At 54.7% G+C, this 18,177-nt stretch overlaps 1 protein-coding gene across 4 annotated transcripts in view; it reads right to left on the reverse strand.

Annotated features, from left to right (window-relative positions):
• WDR60 (WD repeat domain 60) overlaps window positions 6,989-18,177 on the reverse strand; it is a 53,726-nt gene continuing 42,537 nt past the window's right edge. For 3 of the 4 annotated variants that reach the window (XM_018046630.1, XM_018046631.1, XM_018046629.1), the window contains 4 exons: window positions 17,184-17,283; window positions 16,890-17,021; window positions 10,218-10,441; window positions 6,989-7,532 (listed from right to left, as the gene is read on the reverse strand). In XM_018046630.1, the coding sequence (XP_017902119.1) occupies window positions 7,358-7,532; window positions 10,218-10,441; window positions 16,890-17,021; window positions 17,184-17,283 (631 nt within the window). In that variant the 3' untranslated portion in view covers window positions 6,989-7,357. Of the gene's footprint in view, window positions 7,533-10,217; window positions 10,442-16,889; window positions 17,022-17,183; window positions 17,284-17,335; window positions 17,914-18,177 lie in introns of those variants that run through there. The other variant, XM_018046632.1, reaches the window with a different exon arrangement.

Below are 18,177 nucleotides of genomic sequence, written 5' to 3' on the forward strand. Positions count from 1 at the left end.
ACAGCGGGAGAGGCGGCTGCCTGAGCTGAAAGAGGGCAGCAGGGGCGCCCTTGGGCCCGACTCCCACCGTCAGTGGCAAGGGCGGCGTTTTCCCTCCCTGCGCCCCCTTCCCACCCTCAACAGTGCTGGGCGGGAGGGTGAGGTTGTCAGATTCCATGCTAAGGACCCTGCAGTCAGTTTGGGACTGCTTTGCACCTAAATTGAGGCAATCTGGGCACAGAAGTTTCCACCTGGCCTGAGAGGCTGGTGAATGGGATTTGGGGAAAGAGCCTGCTGGTTTGGTTTGACTCTTTGCTGGAGGCGCCCTCCTTTACCTTTTGCTTTTCCTCTGACGCCCTCTTCAGGGTGTTTGTGAAAAGTGCCCCGAATCTAAGGCCTCTGGGTGAGCCGTGCTCAATCTCTGGGCTATTGACACAGAGCTGGGGCAGCTGCCAGACCTGGGGTGACGGGGGGACATGCACTGGCCGCCTCAGCCGGCCCAGAGCTGGGTCTCGGGGAACTGTGGCCACCCCAGAGGACAGACAGGTCCTAGTCGGAGCCTGAGTCCCCTGTGCGGTTTGCCTCCATGGGGCGGGCACCACTGTGGGTGAGCTTGCTGGAGCCCCTCCTTTAAGTAATGGGAAGGAAAGAGGCACCGAGCGTGTGCAGGTCCAGTGAGAGGCCCCTTGTGAGACCCAGAGCACCGTGCTCATACCAGGAGAGGCCTGGCTCCCTGCCTGGCGGGACTGGTCAGTCACTGAGGGGCCCCTGGCCTCTGCCCAGGGCGGCCTGCGGTCCTGCGTGCGGAAGCCTGGCTGGATTTCCCTCAGGGGGAAGGGCTGAGCTCGCCTTTCAGCAAGTCTCCCTCAGACCTCCGAGTGTCACACAGCTCTCAGCTTGTCCTGGACCCACAGGTGCTGGTCTTGTGAGGCAGCTGAACGGTCACAAACACAGGCTTTCAGAGTCAGAAGGGAGCTTGGCCCCTCTGCACTGCGTTCAGTGTCTCAGATTTCATCTGGGGACAGTCGCTGAAGGCCAGGCCCACAGGACTCAGCAGGAAAGTCTCCGATGACCAGGACCAGCCCAGAGGACGTGGCAGTAGTCCTCAGTGTGGCAAGAGCTGCCACACTTTACACACTTTATGTGTAAACGTTTGTATGCTCACACATTTTATGGGTAAATGTTTTTACAAGAGGCGAGGGGACCTGTGGAGCTGGAAGTGGTTACTGAACAGGTTTGGGGGGCTGGGATTTGGATATGTGTATGCCACCCAGCCCAGATTATCCCAAGCTTTCTGGGAAGGTTGGCCAAGGAGCTGATGGGAGCAGACAAGCCACATGGCTGTGTCTGAGCAATACGATGCTCGGAGCGGGTGCCCTGGCCTTGCTCTCCGGACACCAGCAGCCACTGGAGGCAGGAGCCAGACTCTGACTGGGGGTCCTGGAGCCCCGGTGAGCAGGAAAGGACGGCTGTGTCTGGGTCTCCAGTCGGCAAGGGGTGAGGTGATGCCATTGATTTCTCAGATGACAGGCACAGGCGTGCCCCTGAGCTGCGGCGCTTGCTGTGCGCTGACGTTTCTGGAATCAAGGAGCATCTCAGAACCAACACCAGAGGAGATCAAGCAGACACACGCTCACACTCCTAGCCCAGCCCTGTGGCCTGGCGCAGCTCCCTGCCTCTGTCACCACACACCGCGAAACCATAACTTCAGTTTCAGTCCCTAATTATGACTTCAAATAGTTTCAAAACCTTCAGTCTGGAGCATTAAAATAAAAAGTTAGCGGGCATACCACTGACTGTGGGCTGATGGCCGAATGGCAGGGAAGCCCAGAGCCCAGGCCTTCCAGCCCACCGTCCCCTCCCCCCACCCATCTGCCCTGTGTACAAAGGCCAAGGAAGCAGACGGGGTGTGCGCTTCTCTCGATGCCGGGAGCCGGACACTGGCTGGGCTGAGGCCCCAGGCGATGCCGGGAGCCGGACACTGGCTGGGCTGGGGTCCCAGGCGATGCCGGGAGCCGGACACTGGCTGGGCTGAGGCCCCAGGCGATGCCGGGAGCCGGACACTGGCTGGGCTGAGGGTCCCAGGTAGGGCCGTGCCTCCCTGCACAGGGACAGGCCATCCCTGACCTGCAGCAGGCACACTTCTGGCTTCCTCGTGGGCACAGTGCACTTCTGAACGTAAGTGGATTGCAGGGCGTGCCCACCAGTGCAGATGGCACAGATGCTCCTGTGAGAACCAAGGGACGTTGCCCTCCATCTAGACAGATTAGCCAGTTGTTAGTGGCTCTGTTCCTTGGCTGCAGACTGAAATCTTAGCATAGGGCCAGCTGGCCTGCAAAGCACAGGATGGATCAGGGAAAACAGATTTGTGCAACCCACCAGAGCTTCTAAAAGACAGCTCGAAGGGCAGATAGTGCAGAGAACAGGCCAGGAGTTTCTTTTATACATGATAGGCTTGAGCATTATGGGACGGGTCATATTCTTGATTTTATTTAAGAATAATTATGCTTCACTAAGCCTTAAAGCTACCTCTAGATTACCTGACGCTCTATTTCTAATGAAAATAAGAGAAGTGCAATTTCAATATACCCCTTATGTGACTCATTTAAAAACCCAGACATTTGGAAACATCTTCAGATTTTACTTTGCATCCTCAAAGTTACCTCCTAAAATCACCCCAAAAAACACACAAGAAGAACTCAGTGTCCACTAGAATGGAGTCCTTGGAGCAGAATGTCCCACTAGAATGGGGTCTTTAAGGTAGAATGTCCCACTAGAATGGAGGCCTTGGTTAGAATGTCCCACTAGAATGGAGGCCTTGGTTAGAATGTCCCACTAGAATGCAACCCTTGGGTAGAATGTCCCACTAGAACGGAGTCCTTGGCATAGAATGTCCCACTAGAGTGGAGCCCTTCAGTAGAATGTCCCACTGGAATGAACCCTTGGGTAGAATGCCCTATTAGAATGGAGGCCTTTGTGCAGTAACACAGAGCTAGTAACCTAGTTGTTAGTTCTTGCAGAGCAGGGTGTGGGCCTAAAATGTGGCAGGAAGGCAGGCACCGTCTCTGGGTCTTGCAGGAAATGTTGGTCAGGTTTGGTGCTACTGAGGTGCTGACTCTCTCCATGGACAGACCAAACATGTCTTTAGGACAACAAGGAAGCATAGCAAGAGGCAGAATTTTCATCCTGACTGTATAAAAATATCTCATAAAAAAGACAATGGTATAGTCACATGCGAAAGAATGATACTGGGTCCCTATCTACTTCACACTATGTACAAAAATTGACCCAGAATGGATCAAAGAACTAAATTAAAGAGCTAAAACTAGAATATGCTTAAAAAGCATACAGTAAGTCTGCAATTTCTTGTTAGGCAAAGCCTCTTAGACATAACACCAAAAGCAGAAGCAACAAAAGGAAAAAAGTTGGGTATCATCAAGATTAGAAAATTGTGTTGCAAAGTAAACCATCAAGAAAGTGAAAAGACAACCAACAAAATTAGAGGAAATATCTGTAAATCATATATTTGATGAGACATATCTAAAAATATATGAAAAACACTAGTCAACAATTTCAAAGATAAATTGCCCCATTTAAAAATGGTGAAACATTCTGCATAAACTTTTCTGTAAAGGGCCGATATGTGTGAATGGCTAATCAGCACATGAGAAAATGCTCGACATCACTGGTCTCTCAGTTCAGTTCAGTCGCTCAGTCGTGTCTGACTCTGCGACCCCATGAATTGCAGCACGCCAGGCCTCCCTGTCCGTCACCAATTCTCACACTGAGACACCAGTGCGCACATGGGTTATAATCAGAACACCAGACGGTGAGTGTTGGCAAGGATTCCACCCCAAGATGTGTACCCAAGTAAAATGAAAACACACAAAACCCAGCACACAAATACTCCCAGTAGCACAGCAGCCCCAAACTGGAAACAATTCGAATGTCCAGATGATGTGGTAGATCCATACAACTGAATAAAAAGGAATGGAGTACTGATACACGGAAGAATCTTGTGAACATCATCATGTAAGTGAAAGAATCCAGTCATAAAAGGCCACATATTATATGCGATTCCATTTGTATGAAATATCCAGAATGGACAAGTCTACAGAGACATGAAGTAGTTCAGTGTCCATCCTGGGCTGGTGGGACTGGGGACCATGGGGAGAGACTGCTACTGGACAAGTGGGCACGAGGCTTCTTTCTGCAGATGCAGGAATGTTCTGAAGCGGGGCTTAGGGCACGCTCACCCGGAGCTGTGCTGGGCCTGCGGCACAGGGGTCTGCACTGCAGCGCACGGCTCTCCACTTGTGCAGGGCGGCCTCAGGAGCTCCGCGGCTGCGGGGTCTCAGCGCTCAGGCGAGGGATGGCGCCCCCCTCCCCTGCACTGGAAGGCAGGGTTTTAGCGCTGGGCCACCAGGCAAGCCCCAACCCTGCGGTTTTAACACCAAAGTCACTGACCTGCACACTTAAATGGGTGAACTGTATGTGAACACTATCTCATTAAGTTGTTTAAAAAGTAAGACAAAAAAGACACAGGAAAGAAATCCAGTAATATTGAAGATATTTGCCTCTGGATGGTCCAAATACAATTATCTTTTTATTTACTTATTTAGTTTACTTGTAAATCTTGATTAACTACAGAACAGTGTGAGATTATTTATTTGTTGAAAAACTGGATATATATCTCCAGCTCTTGGTGAGTCCTTGATGTGTGACAGGTTATATCTTCATTCAAGTAAAACTGTGAGCAAGAACCAGTAATACCGTATTGTGTTGAGCCCAAGCTCACTCTGTTCGCTGCACGACAGGCCCGTGAATCCGAGAGACGAGGTGTTGAGGCAGGAAGAGACTTTAGTTGGGGAGCTGGCGGACCAACAGGATGGCAGGCTAGCGCCTCAAAATAACCATCTTATTGGGGTCTGGATGCCAGGTTCTTTTACAGATCAGAGAGAAAAGAGCAATGAGAAACTAGAGTCAAAAGGCAGAGTAGAGAGGGAGAGGCAGTGGGGAAGTCAAGCAAAAGGGTCTTTGAGTTCAGTTCGGTTACTCAGTCGTGTCCGACTCTTTGTGACCACGGACTGCAGCTCGCCAGGCCTTCCTGTCCATCACCAACTCCCAGAGTTCACTCAAACTCATGTCCATCCAGTCGGTGATGCCATCCAGCCATCTCATCCTCTGTTGTCCCCTTCTCTTCCTGCCCCCAATCCCTCCCAGCATCAGGGTTTTTTCAAATGAGTCAGCTCTTCGCATCAGGGGGCCAAAGGGTCTTTAGTCTTGCGAAACGTCTCCAAGGGAATGTCCAGCCTTCGGAAGAGGCCTGTTAGCCTCTTCTATTCACAGGTGGGCAGGGATGGACTCTCTCTCCTTGAGCTGAACAAGGCACTTTAGTTTACAGTCAAACAGAGGGGCAGGGTCCTGCAGGCAAGCCATTGAGTATGACTGTAATAATAAAAACAAGCCAAAGAAACGGTTTCCAACATGGAGTCAGAATTGGCTTCCTCCATGCAACTATAAGATGACACCACCATATTTAAGAGAATTCTTCTCTTCTAACCACTGTACACAAATTGAAGAATCCTGGCAGATTTAGAGCTTCAGCTCGGCCCTGCTCACACAGCCCTGAGGACTGGGCTCTGCGGGGAGGCGGCTGCTGACCCAGAGGGTGGAGCCACTCCAGGGCTTAGGGAGGTGCAAGGGGCGGTTCTGCGAACATTTGCAAATGTTGGGCATAGACACAGGGCTCGGAGCAGCTCTCTGCTCTGCTTTGCTATGTCTGTCATTTCAGACCTGTCACTTCCTGGGTTTTGACACCACACCACACAACACGCTGTTTCCCCAGACCGATCACACGGAAGGAGCAAAACCCTCAGCAGGCGCAGGCGACTGTCCAGAGGACAGAGCCCAAACCCGCAGACCGGACCCTGGACCAGTCTTGTTTACTGTTTCCTGTCTTGATTGCTTTTCCTCAAATCTCTTAAATGTAAAAAAGGAACACAAGATTACAAATAGCTAGATATAGAAGCCAAATTACGTTTAGGTACTTTAGTCTATTCAGGAAAAAAAGATGAATGGAGGGCTGAACACTTCTGAAGTGAAGCTTTCGCACTGAAGCAGTGATGCTGACCAGGTTCTCTCTGCATGAGATCCCTCCAGCGGCCCCCACTCCCTGGAGCTCATGCACAAGTGGGCAGAGACCCCGAGGCTGACACGGAGCAGCCAGAGGGCAAAGGAGGCTGAAGCTCCAATACTGTGGCCACCTGATGCGAAGAGCCAACTCACTGGAAAAGACCCTGATGCTGGGGAAGACTGAAGGCGGGAGGAGAAGGGGGCGACAGAGGATGAGACGGTTGGACGGCATCACCGACGCGATGGACCTGAGTTTGAGCAAGCTCAGGGAGATGGTGAAGGACAGGGAAGCCTGGAGTGCTGCCGTCCCTGGGGTCGCAGAGAGCTAGAGATGACTGAGTGATCGAACAGCAGCAGGAGGCTTCCAGAGACAGGACCAGGGGAGGCCCCGGAGAGGAAGTGGCTCTGAGCTGGCCACAGCAAGGGCCACACAAGCAGGCGCAACAGGGCACAGGGCTCTAGGAGGACCCTGGGCAGCTGAGGGGTTTACGAGAAACTCGGAGAACATCGGCCAGGGGGCCCCGGGAGCCTGTGTTCTCCGCCAGCTCCCAGTTCTGGCTTTAACCCTCCTGTCGCTGGCACAAAGCAGCAGCTGCTTGTGGCCCAGAGAGAAGAACAAACCCCTCCCCGTGCTGACCGCTCGCCTGTCACCATGTCAGTGATACTGGGTGTGGGCAGAGGCCATCAGCCCAGGGCTCTCCCGCCCCTAAACTGCTAGGATAACTGTATAGACAAGAGAACTTATATACTCAACAGCATCTTTACACAAAGCTAACTGTTAACACTAAAGCATAAAGCAAACGTGCCTCAGTAGACATTCCAACATTTCCAGTAGAAGAAGCCCAAGAAAGTCCTAAGAAAACACAGCGGGAGGTCATCTCACTGGAGTCAGGTCTTTAATTTAAACCAGCGAATATATCATTTTATATAAGACGAAGAAAAGTGTTCATTAAAGTACATTTTCATTTGGAGTGTTTAAAAATCTAATAAATTTTACAAAGCTGTTTTGAAGACGAGTAGAAATATCATTCGAAAACAGTGTCCATATGGCTCTCTGTGGCCTTTGGAGTTTAGTATACACTAAAAGGTTTGCTGTTTCCATTCAAAAATAGTGATTTATTTACGGCGTATTAAGTTTGAAAGATGAATTCTGTACAGACACACGCCTTCTACCAATACAAATGTACAAGCATCCGCTGTAAGCTTGGAGCCACCGCACAACTTCACCCCGGGGTCCCGCCACCTACAGGGCTTCCCGCAGCAGCAGCCGCAGCCTCTGCAGCTCGTCACTGGCCGGGGCTGCCCACTCCCGCCGCAGGTACTGGACCTCCATGCTGCCAGAGGCTCTGGCCAGCACCAGAGCCAGGAAGCCGCCGCGGGTCTTCTCTGCTTCCCCCACAGCGGTCATGGCCACCAACCTGAAATCAAGAAGCACATGCTGTGATCTGGAGTCACCTGATTACCCACCTCCCCCGGGGGCAGCAGGAGGGACAGAAACGCTGAGAACACAGCGGGCAGCTCCCTGACATCAGTCTGGGGATGGCTTTCTGGATCTGACTCCAAAAGGAAACAGGTGGGATGACTGAGAAGGTAGAAGAAGCCAAAAACAAGCAGGAAGGGCCACCTAGAGATGGAGAAGACACCTGCCGATCCTGCGTCTGTTAAAGGGTTAACATCGAAAAGATATAAAGACTCATACAACTAAATGGCAAAAAACCCCACCAGTAATCCAATTACAAAGTGGACAGAAGACCTGAACAGACATTCTTCTAAAAAAGACCCACAGATGGCAACAGACATGTGAAAAGATGCTGAACATCACTAATCAACAGGGGAATGCAAAGAAAAACTACACGGAGATATCGACATCAGAATGGCCATCATCAAAAAGATACGAAATAACAAATGTTGGTGAGGACAGAGAGAGAGGGGAGCCCTGGGTCCCCGCAGACTGGTGAAGACACAATGGAAACAATACGGAGGCGTCTCAAGATTTAAGCACAGAACTAACGCAGATCCCTGTGTGCAGGTCAGGAAGCAGCAGCTAGAACTGGACGTGGAACAGCAGGCTGGTTCCACACAGGGAAAGGAGTACGTCAAGGCTGTCTATTGTCACCCTGCTTACTTGACTTCTGTGCAGAGTACATCATGAGAAACGCTGGGCTGGAAGAAACACAAGCTGGAATCAAGATTGCCGGGAGAAATATCAATAACCTCAGATATGCAGATGACACCACCCTTATAGCAGAAAGTGAAGAGGAGCTAAAAAGCCTCCTGATGAAAGTGAAAGAGGAGAGTCAAAAAGTTGGCTTAAAACTCGACATTCAGAAAACAAAGATCATAGCATCCGGTCCCATCACTTCATGGAAAATAGATGGGGAAACAGTGGAAACAGTGTCAGACTTTATTTTTTGGGGGCTCCAAAATCACTGCAGATGGTAACTGCAGCCATGAAATTAAAAGATGCTTGCTCCTTGGAAGAAAAGTTATGACCAATCTAGATAGCATATTCAAAAGCAGAGACATTACTTTGCCGACTAAGGTCCGTCTAGTCAAGGCTATGGTTTTTCCTATGGTCATGTATGGATGTGAGAGTCGGACTGTGAAGAAGGCTGAGTGCCGAAGAATGGATGCTTTTGAACTGTGGTGTTGGAGAAGACTCTTGAGAGTCCCTTGGACTGCAAGGAGATCCAACCAGTCCATTCTGAAGGAGATCAGCCCTGGGATTTCTTTGGAAGGAATGATGCTAAAGCTGAAGCTCCAGTACTTTGGCCACCTCAGGCGAAGAGTTGACTCATTGGAAAAGACTCTGATGCTGGGAGGGATTGGGGGCAGGAGGAGAAGGGGACGACCGAGGATGAGATGGCTGGATGGCATCACGGACTCGATGGACGTGAGTCTGAGTGAACTCCGGGAGATGGTGATGGACAGGGAGGCCCGGCGTGCTGCGATTCATGGGGTCGCAAAGAGTCAGACACGACTGAGCGACTGAACTGAACTGAACATAGATCCAGCAATTCCACTCCTGGGTATTTATCCAAAGAAAATGAAGTCAGCATCTCAAAGAGATATCCACATCCCCATGTCCACTGCAGCACTGCTCACAACAGCAGGACGTGGAAACCCCCTGAGTGTTGGGGCAACCCCAGGGGCACAGGAGGATTCATACTGGGAAAAGTCTCCCTCACGTGGGCCACAGCCTCCTCAGCACCAACTCTGGCCCCAACACCAACAAGGCTCAGTTGTGAGTCAGCGTGCAGCCACGGGAAGGGGTCTGGCTCCCGCAGCTCCCCTGTCAGCCATTGGTGACAACACGGATGGACCCTGAGGGCGTCACTCGAAGTGAAACTGGTCAGAGGACAGACACTGTGTGATCTCACTCACACGTGAGCCTCCCCCATCTAAACAAGCTCAGCTCACAGAGAACTGACTGGCGGCCAAGCGAAGGGGTGGGGCGGGCCAAACGGGTGAAGGCACACAAGCTTCTAGTCGTTAAACAGCAAGTCACGGGAAGCAGTGCACATGAAAAACGCACTCCAGTAACACTACTGCGAATCTGAAAGCTGCTGAGAGAGTAAACACTGAAAGCTCTCATCACAGAAAAGAATTCTGAAACTATGTGGGGTGACAGATGCAGTCCTTTGAAAATATATGCAAATATAAAACCACTATATTGCACACTTGAGACTTGCATATTTTACATCAATTATACCTCAATATAAATGAAAACCAATAGATACTAATTCTTTAATCCTGAGACTATTTTGGGCTATTATGAAATAAACCCATTTAAAAGTGGCTTTTTCAGGACTTAAATATAAAAATAATATTTAAATTTAATATATAGATATAAGTAAATATAAGGTTGGGGAAGGAAACAGCAACCTACTCCAGGATTCTTGCCTGAAGAATCCCATGGACAGAGAAGCCTGGCGGGCTACAGTCCATGGGGTCGCAGAGTCAGACACGACTGAGAGATTAACACAACACAACAACAACAATAAAGCACGGTGGTCTCATACATAAATCAAGATAGGAGACAGCCAGTCATGCGTCTGCAGAAAGTCACCTGTGGTGTCTCACCCTGGCTTTCCCAGACTCACCTGTCTGGACGGATGGGCTGCCTGGCCACAGGCCCCAGATCGCTCTCCAGGAGGTCCCACACGTACACGCAGGACGTATCGTCCTGCACCAGAAACACGGCCGGCCTCGTCAGGGACCACTGCAGGCCAGTGACGGCGCGGCCGCAGGTGCTGTGGTCCCACTGCAGGAGCGGGCGCTCTGCCGTCAGCCGGTGCAGCCTGATGCTGCCGTCGGAACAGCCGGCCTGGGGGAGGCAGGAAAAGCGCATCACAGTTCTCTCTCTCTCAAACCAAGTGGCCAAGGAGAATTCCCAGAACAGGAGCTTTCACACTTACCCAGCAAAAACATTGGGTTTATTCTTTTGTTTCCCCAAACATAAAATTGTAACATTCTATCTTGTTCTCACAAATTATACAGGTGGGGCATTTGGAGATCCTGACACACTCTGTACCTCCTCCCCTCCAAGAGGGCTAATAATCAGTGAATTCAGTGAATATATAAATAGGTGTTTATTTTTTAACAAAGCTGAATATCATTGATTCAAACATAGGACATTAAGACTGGAAAGACTGACTTTAAAAAAAAAACCCACATACATTTGTACCAATAATATGGCTTTATAATCCTTTTCAATTGAATTTCCCATAAAACAAAACTTAGCTGGTCTAGCAAAACAATAAATTTTAGCCTACTAAAATTAATTCCTTTTTATTCAATATATTTAACTCTTCACATATTTAATCTTTCCAAGAAAGCAGAGGCAAGAGACAGCAATCACAAAAGGTTCTGTGAATCCCAAAATGGAGGAAATAGACTTAGTACAGGTAACAGGAACCAGGTTTGCACTGCTGGGAGGGCGGGGACCCCGGAGGCCAGCCTGGGACTGGGGCGTGGGATGAGAGGACACCTTGACAATGTCCTGTACAGCGAGCACTCTGACTGCCCAGGCCTGGCATCTAGGTGTCTTCCTCCTAACAGGAGCCAAGACTCCTTGGAGGAATGGCTGACCCCAAGGGTTCCGGTACCAGAAAGCAAGAGGCGCTCACAGACCCAGTGCCCTTGCTCCAGGGGGACTATCTGAGAGCAGAGTAAACACAGCCAGTGACTCTGAACCCACTGAGGACACTGAAATCAAGCCCTGTGTCCATGTTAAGAAAGAAAAATACACAAGGAGGAAAGGAAGTCTTCCGACCAGGGTGGCTCACATGGACTAAACAACAGGGTGAGAGAACCGCCCTGGGGACAGAACCTCCCTGGGGACAGATCCACCTGGGGACAGATCTGCCCTGGGGACAGAACCTCCCTGGGGACAGAACCTCCCTGGGGAAAGATCCACCTGGGGACAGATCCACCTGGGGACAGAACCTCCCTTGGGACAGATCCACCTGGGGACAGATCCACCTGGGGACAGAACCTCCCTGGGGACAGAACCGCCCTGGGGACAGAACCTCCCTGGGGACAGAACCTCCCTGGGGACAGAACCTCCCTGGGGACAGATCCACCTGGGGACAGAACCGCCCTGGGGACAGAACCTCCCTGGGGACAGAACCGCCCTGGGGACAGAACCTCCCTGGGGACAGATCCACCTGGGGACAGATCCACCTGGGGACAGAACCTCCTGGGACAGATCCCTGGGGACAGAACCTCCCTGGGGACAGAACGCCTGGGACAGATCCACCTGGGAGACCCCTGGACAGATCCACCTGGGGACAGAATCCACCTGGGGACAGATCCACCTGGGACAGAACCGCCCTGGGACAGAACTCCTGGGACAGAACCGCCTGGGGACAGAACCTCCTGGGGACAGAACCTCCCTGGGACAGATCCCTGGGACAGAACCGCCCTGGGGACAGAACCTCCCTGGGGCCTGGGACAGAACCCTGGGACAGACCCTGGGGACAGATCCACCTGGGGACAGATCCACCTGGGGACAGATCCACCTGGGGACAGATCCACCTGGGGACAGATCCACCTGGGGACAGAACCTCCCTGGGGACAGATCCACCTGGGGACAGAACCGCCCTGGGGACAGAAACCGCCCTGGGACAGATCCACCTGGGGACAGAACCTCCCTGGACAGAACCTCCCTGGGACAGATGGGACAGATCCCCTGGGGACAGAACCTGGGGACAGATCCACTGGGGACAGAACCTCCCTTGGGACAGATCCACCTGGGGACAGAACCTCCCTGGGGACAGAACCGCCCTGGGGACAGATCCACCTGGGGACAGATCCACCTGGGGACAGATCCACCTGGGGACAGAACCTCCCTGGGGACAGATCTGGTGGGGACAGATCAGATCCACCTGGGGACAGAACTCCCTGGGGACAGAACCTCCTGGGGACAGATCTGGGGACAGATCCACCTGGGGACAGAACCTCCCTGGGGACACCTGGGATGGGGACAGAACCGCCCTGGGGACAGATCTGGGGACAGAACCTCCCTGGGACAGATCCCTGGGACAGACACAGAACCGCCTGGGGACAGATCCACCTGGGACAGATCCACCTGGGGACAGAACCTCCCTGGGACAGACCTCCTGGGGACACCGGGGACAGAACCTCCCTGGGGACAGATCCACCTGGGGACAGAACCTCCCTGGGGACAGATCCTCCCTGGGGACAGAACCTCCCTGGGGACAGATCCACCTGGGGACAGAACCTCCCTGGGGACAGATCCACCTGGGGACAGAACTCCACAGATCCACCTGGGGACAGAACCTCCCTGGGACAGATCCAGGGGACAGACCACCTCAGAACCTCCCTGGGGACAGATCCACCTGGGACAGATCCTGGGGACAGAACCTCCCTGGGGACAGATCCACCCTGGGGACAGAGGGACAGAACCTCCCTGGGGACAGAACCTGGGACAGACTGGGGACAGAACACAGATCCACCCTGGGGACAGATCCACTGGGACAGAACCTCCCTGGGGACAGATCCCCCTGGGACAGATGGGGACAGAACCTCCCTGGAGACAGATCCACCTGGGGACAGATCCACCCTGGGGACAGAACCTCCCTGGGGACAGAACCGCCCTGGGGACAGAACCGCCCTGGGGACAGAACCTCCCTGGGGACAGAACCTCCCTGGGGACAGATCTGGGGACAGATGCTGGGGAACAGAACCTCCCTGGGGGACAGACCACCTGGGGACAGATCCACCTGGGACAGAACCTCCTGGGGACAGATGGGACAGATGGGGACAGAACCTCCCTGGGGACAGATCCCGCTGGGGACAGAACCTCCCCTGGGGACAGAACCTCCCCCACAGATCCCTGGGGACAGAACCTCCCTGGGGACAGATCTGCCCTGGGGACAGAACCTCCCTGGGGACAGATCCACCTGGGGACAGAACCTCCCTGGGGACAGAACCTCCCTGGGGACAGATCTGCCCTGGGGACAGAACCTCCCTGGGACAGATCTGGGGACAGACCTCCCTGGGGACAGAACTCAGAACCTCCCTGGGGACAGAACTCCCTGGGACAGAACCTGGGACAGAACCTCCTGGGACAGAACCTCCCTGGGGACAGAACCTCCCTGGGGACAGAACCTCCCTGGGGACAGATCCACCTGGGGACAGAACCTCCCTGGGCACAGATCCTCCCTGGGGACAGAACCTCCTTGGGAACAGAACCTCCCTGGGGACAGATCTGCCCTGGGGACAGAACCTCCCTGGGGACAGAACAGAACCTCCCTGGGAACAGAACCTCCCTGGGGACAGATCTGCCCTGGGGACAGAACCTCCCTGGGGACAGATCCACCTGGGGACAGAACCTCCCTGGGGACAGATCTGCCCTGGGGACAGAACCTCCCTGGGGACAGAACCTCCCTGGGGACAGAACCTCCCTGGGGACAGATCCACCTGGGGACAGAACCTCCCTGGGGACAGAACCTCCCTGGGGACAGAACCGCCCTGGGGACAGAACCTCCCTGGGGACAGAACCTCCCTGGGGACAGAACCTCCCTGGGGACAGATCTGCCCTGGGGACAGAACCTCCCTGGGGACAGAACCGCCCTGGGGACAGATCCACCTGGGGACAGAACCTCCCTGGGGACAGATCTGCCCTGGGGACAGATCTGCCCTGGGGACATAACCTCCTTGGGGACAGAACCTCCGGGGACAGATCCGCCTTGGGACAGAACCTGGGACAGATCCACCCTGGGGACAGACCAACAGATCCGCCTGGGACAGAACCTCCCTGGGGACAGAACAACCTGGGGACAGATCCCTCCTGGGATAGAACCATGGGGACAGAACCTCCCTGGGGACAGAACCTCCCTGGGGACAGATCTGCCCTGGGGACAGAACCTCCCTGGGGACAGAACCTCCCTGGGGACAGATCTCCTGGGGACAGAACCTCCCTGGGGACAGATCCACCTGGGGACGAAACCTCCCTGGGGACAGATCCACCCTTGGGACAGAACCTCCCTGGGGACAGATCCACCTGGGGACAGAACCTCCCTGGGGACAGATCTGCCCTGGGGACAGAACCTCCCTGAGGACAGATCCACCTGGGGACAGAACCTCCCTGGGGACTCCTGGGGACAGATCCCTGGGACAGATCTGGGGGACAGAACCCCCTGGGGACAGAATCCCCTGGGACAGAACCTCCCTGGGACAGATCTGCCCTGGGGAACACAGACCTCCCTCCCTGGGACAGATCACCTGGGGACAGAACCTTCCACCTGGGACAGAACCTCCCTGGGACAGACAGAACCTCCCTGGGACAGATCCACCTGGGGACAGAACCTCCCTGGCAGAACCTCCCTGGGGACACACAGATCCCTGGGGACAGATCACCTGGGGACAGAACCTCCCTGGGGACAGAACCTGGGACAACAGAACCTCCTGGGGACAGCCCTGGGGACAGAACCTCCCTGGGACAGAAACAGAACCCTGGGGACAGAACCTCCCTGGGGACAGACAGACCTCCCTGGGGACAGAACTCCCGGGGACAGATCCACCTGGGGACAGAACCTCCCTGGGACAGATCCTCCCTGGGGACAGAACCTCCTGGGGGACAGAACCTCCTGGGGACAGAATCTGCCTGGGACAGAACCTCCCTGGGGAATACAGATCTGGGGACAGAACCTCCTGGGGAAAGAACCTCCCTGGGGACAGATCTGCCCTGGGACAGAACTCCCTGGGGACAGATCCACCTGGGGACAGAACCTCCCTGGGGACAGAACAGAACTCTGGGGACAGAACCTCCCTGGGGACAGAACCCCTGGGACAGAACCTCCCTGGGGACAGAACAGAACCTCCCTGGGGACAGGGACAGAACCTCCCTGGGGACAGAACCCTGGGGACAGAACAGCCCTGGGGACAGATCCACCTGGGGACAGAACCTCCCCCCTGGGACAGATCTGCCCTGGGGACATAACCTCCTTGGGGACAGAACCTCCCTGGGGACAGATCCGCCCTTGGGACAGAACCTCCCTGGGGACAGATCCACCCTGGGGACAGATCCACCCTGGGGACAGATCCGCCCTGGGGACAGAACCTCCCTGGGGACAGAACCACCCTGGGGACAGATCCTCCCTGGGGATAGAACCAGCCTGGGCACAGAACTGCCTGGGGACATATCCTCCCTGGGGATAGAACCAGCCTGGGCACAGAACTGCCTGGGGACAGATCCTCCCTGGGGACAGACTGGGGATAGAACCTCCCTGGGCACAGAACCGCCTGGGGACAGATCCTCCCTGGGGACAGACTGGGGATAGAACCTCCCTGGGCACAGAACCGCCTGGGGACAGATCCTCCCTGGGGACAGATCCGCCCTGGGGACAGACTGGGGATAGAACCTCCCTGGGCACAGAACCGCCTGGGGACAGATCCTCCCTGGGGACAGACTGGGGATAGAACCTCCCTGGGCACAGAACCGCCTGGGGACAGATCCGCCCTGGGGACAGACTGGGGATAGAACCTCCCTTGGCACAGAAACGCCTGGGGACAGATCCTCCCTGGAGACAGACTGGGGATAGAACCTCCCTGGGCACAGAATTGCCTGGGGACAGATCCTCCCTGGGGACAGAACCGCCCTGGGGACAGAACCTCCCTGGGGACAGATCCGCCCTAGGAACAGCAGGAGCTCAGTCCAGGCGTCCCCCCACCCAGCCCTGGCTGATCAGACGGGGAAAGAGGAGCCCACAGTCAGGACAAGGCCTGCCTCTAACCACGAGGAGACACCCCCAGCCTCGGGGCGTCAGGTGCCCAGGCCCTCTATGAGGTACTGAGGCTGTTCCCAGGCGAGGGCAGTGAGGATGGGACACAGTAAGCAGACAGGACTCCTGACCGGGGCCACGATCCCGCTCACAAAGGACACTGGTGGGGCAGTCCCGGGGCTGCAGTCAGACCTGCAGAGAGCAGGCCCGACAGACTGAGCTGTGAGCACAGGAGACGGCCATGCAGACCCTGGGGGGGAGCGCCCTGGCCACACGCAGGCCACCGCACGGGGAGTGCCCTGCGCCGGCCCTGTAACTTCCCTGCAGACTTACACTGGTCACAGTAGAAGCTGTGAAGAGGACCCACACAACAGCGCAGTGGGATGAACCGTACTGACGACGCAGATGGGCACCGACCACGCACGCGGGACTTCAGGAAGCCAGGAGGCAACGCATCCAGACCCAAGGCTGGGGGTAACAGCGGATGCTGCCAAGGCGTCAGAGCGTACAAACAGGCGTCCTTACCAGGAATACAGGCTCCTCAAATGGTGAGAAGTCAATCACGGTCACTTTCACTGGCCTCGGGCCCTGCTGCTGGGGCCGGAACAGCCTGGGAGACACTCTGATGTCCCGTCTGCTGCCGTGGCTGACGAGGCCCTGGGTGGGGGGTGAGGCGGGGTGGGAACCAGGCGGGGTAAGGCTCGTATTCTCGGAACCATTTAAACAGCATTTTGATTAGAGCAAACAGGAAGCTAAGCTCCGATGAAGATGCTTATTAAGCCACTGTAGTTACAGAAAAAGGTCTAGACGGTTACTCACCACGTCTGTGCCGACAACAAAGTGATTAGGGTCCGAAGGCAGAAATTTAACGTTCAGGGTCTGCACAGACCCCCAGGATTCGTAACCTTTACGAGAAAGGCTGGAACACAAAGGTAGAGATGAATAGACGGGCAGTCTTGAAACCATCAGGGCAGAGGTGACACCACCACCACCTGCCGTCAGCTGCTTGATGCGTCTCCACTTCCATTTCTAAGCTCCAGACAGTCCCTTCACCCATCCTGTCACTCACTCACTCACTCGCCCACACTCCACGTGTCCCCTCCAGCACGTCCCGTGTGTGCCATGCCACGGGGACAAGGGGACGGGCCACCAGGACCCCTCAGCAGAGGCCCTGCAGCCCCAGGGTTCCCTCCACCCCAGGGATGCCCACGTTCAAGGACTGACGGAGGGGGCTGAGGCTGGCAATGTGGCTCTGAGCTCCAGGGCCGGGCAGCTCCCTGTCCCCCTCCTGCCAGACGCCAACCCTGTGGGCTGCAGTGGCCACAGGTCACTGGTCTGCACTCAGGGGCCCCTAAGGGGAGAGGCGCCGTGGAGCAGCTGATGGGGCACCCTCCATGTGGCCAGCGTGTGGACGAGGTCTGAGGGGATGTTTGCTGCATCTGGACAGGGGGTGCGCGTTCTACAGGGGAGATCCAACATCAGCTCCAGGTGACACTTTCTTTAAAGCAGGTGAAGATCAATGCAATGCAAGGCACAAAGTGACAAGGCCCTAACGGAGACAAGGACAGTCTCACGGTAATTCCATGAGGGGCTGGGACTGGAGTCTGCAGTTTATTAGGTGGGTTTTTGCAAACGTTAACAGATTCCTTGTTATACTGAAAGCAATGGCAGGTAATGTCTAACCGCAAAGCACGCATTGACTCATTAACACAACCCAGGGGTGCTCCAACTGACGGCAGCAGGGAGGCTAACATCAGGACTCGCCTGGCCAATCGCAGGCTGGGAGCCAGCCCAGCTGCAGTGAGTGGCAGGA

This window comes from Capra hircus, chromosome 4 (assembly GCF_001704415.2).
Source record: "Capra hircus breed San Clemente chromosome 4, ASM170441v1, whole genome shotgun sequence".
Taxonomy (NCBI): Eukaryota; Metazoa; Chordata; class Mammalia; order Artiodactyla; family Bovidae; genus Capra; species Capra hircus.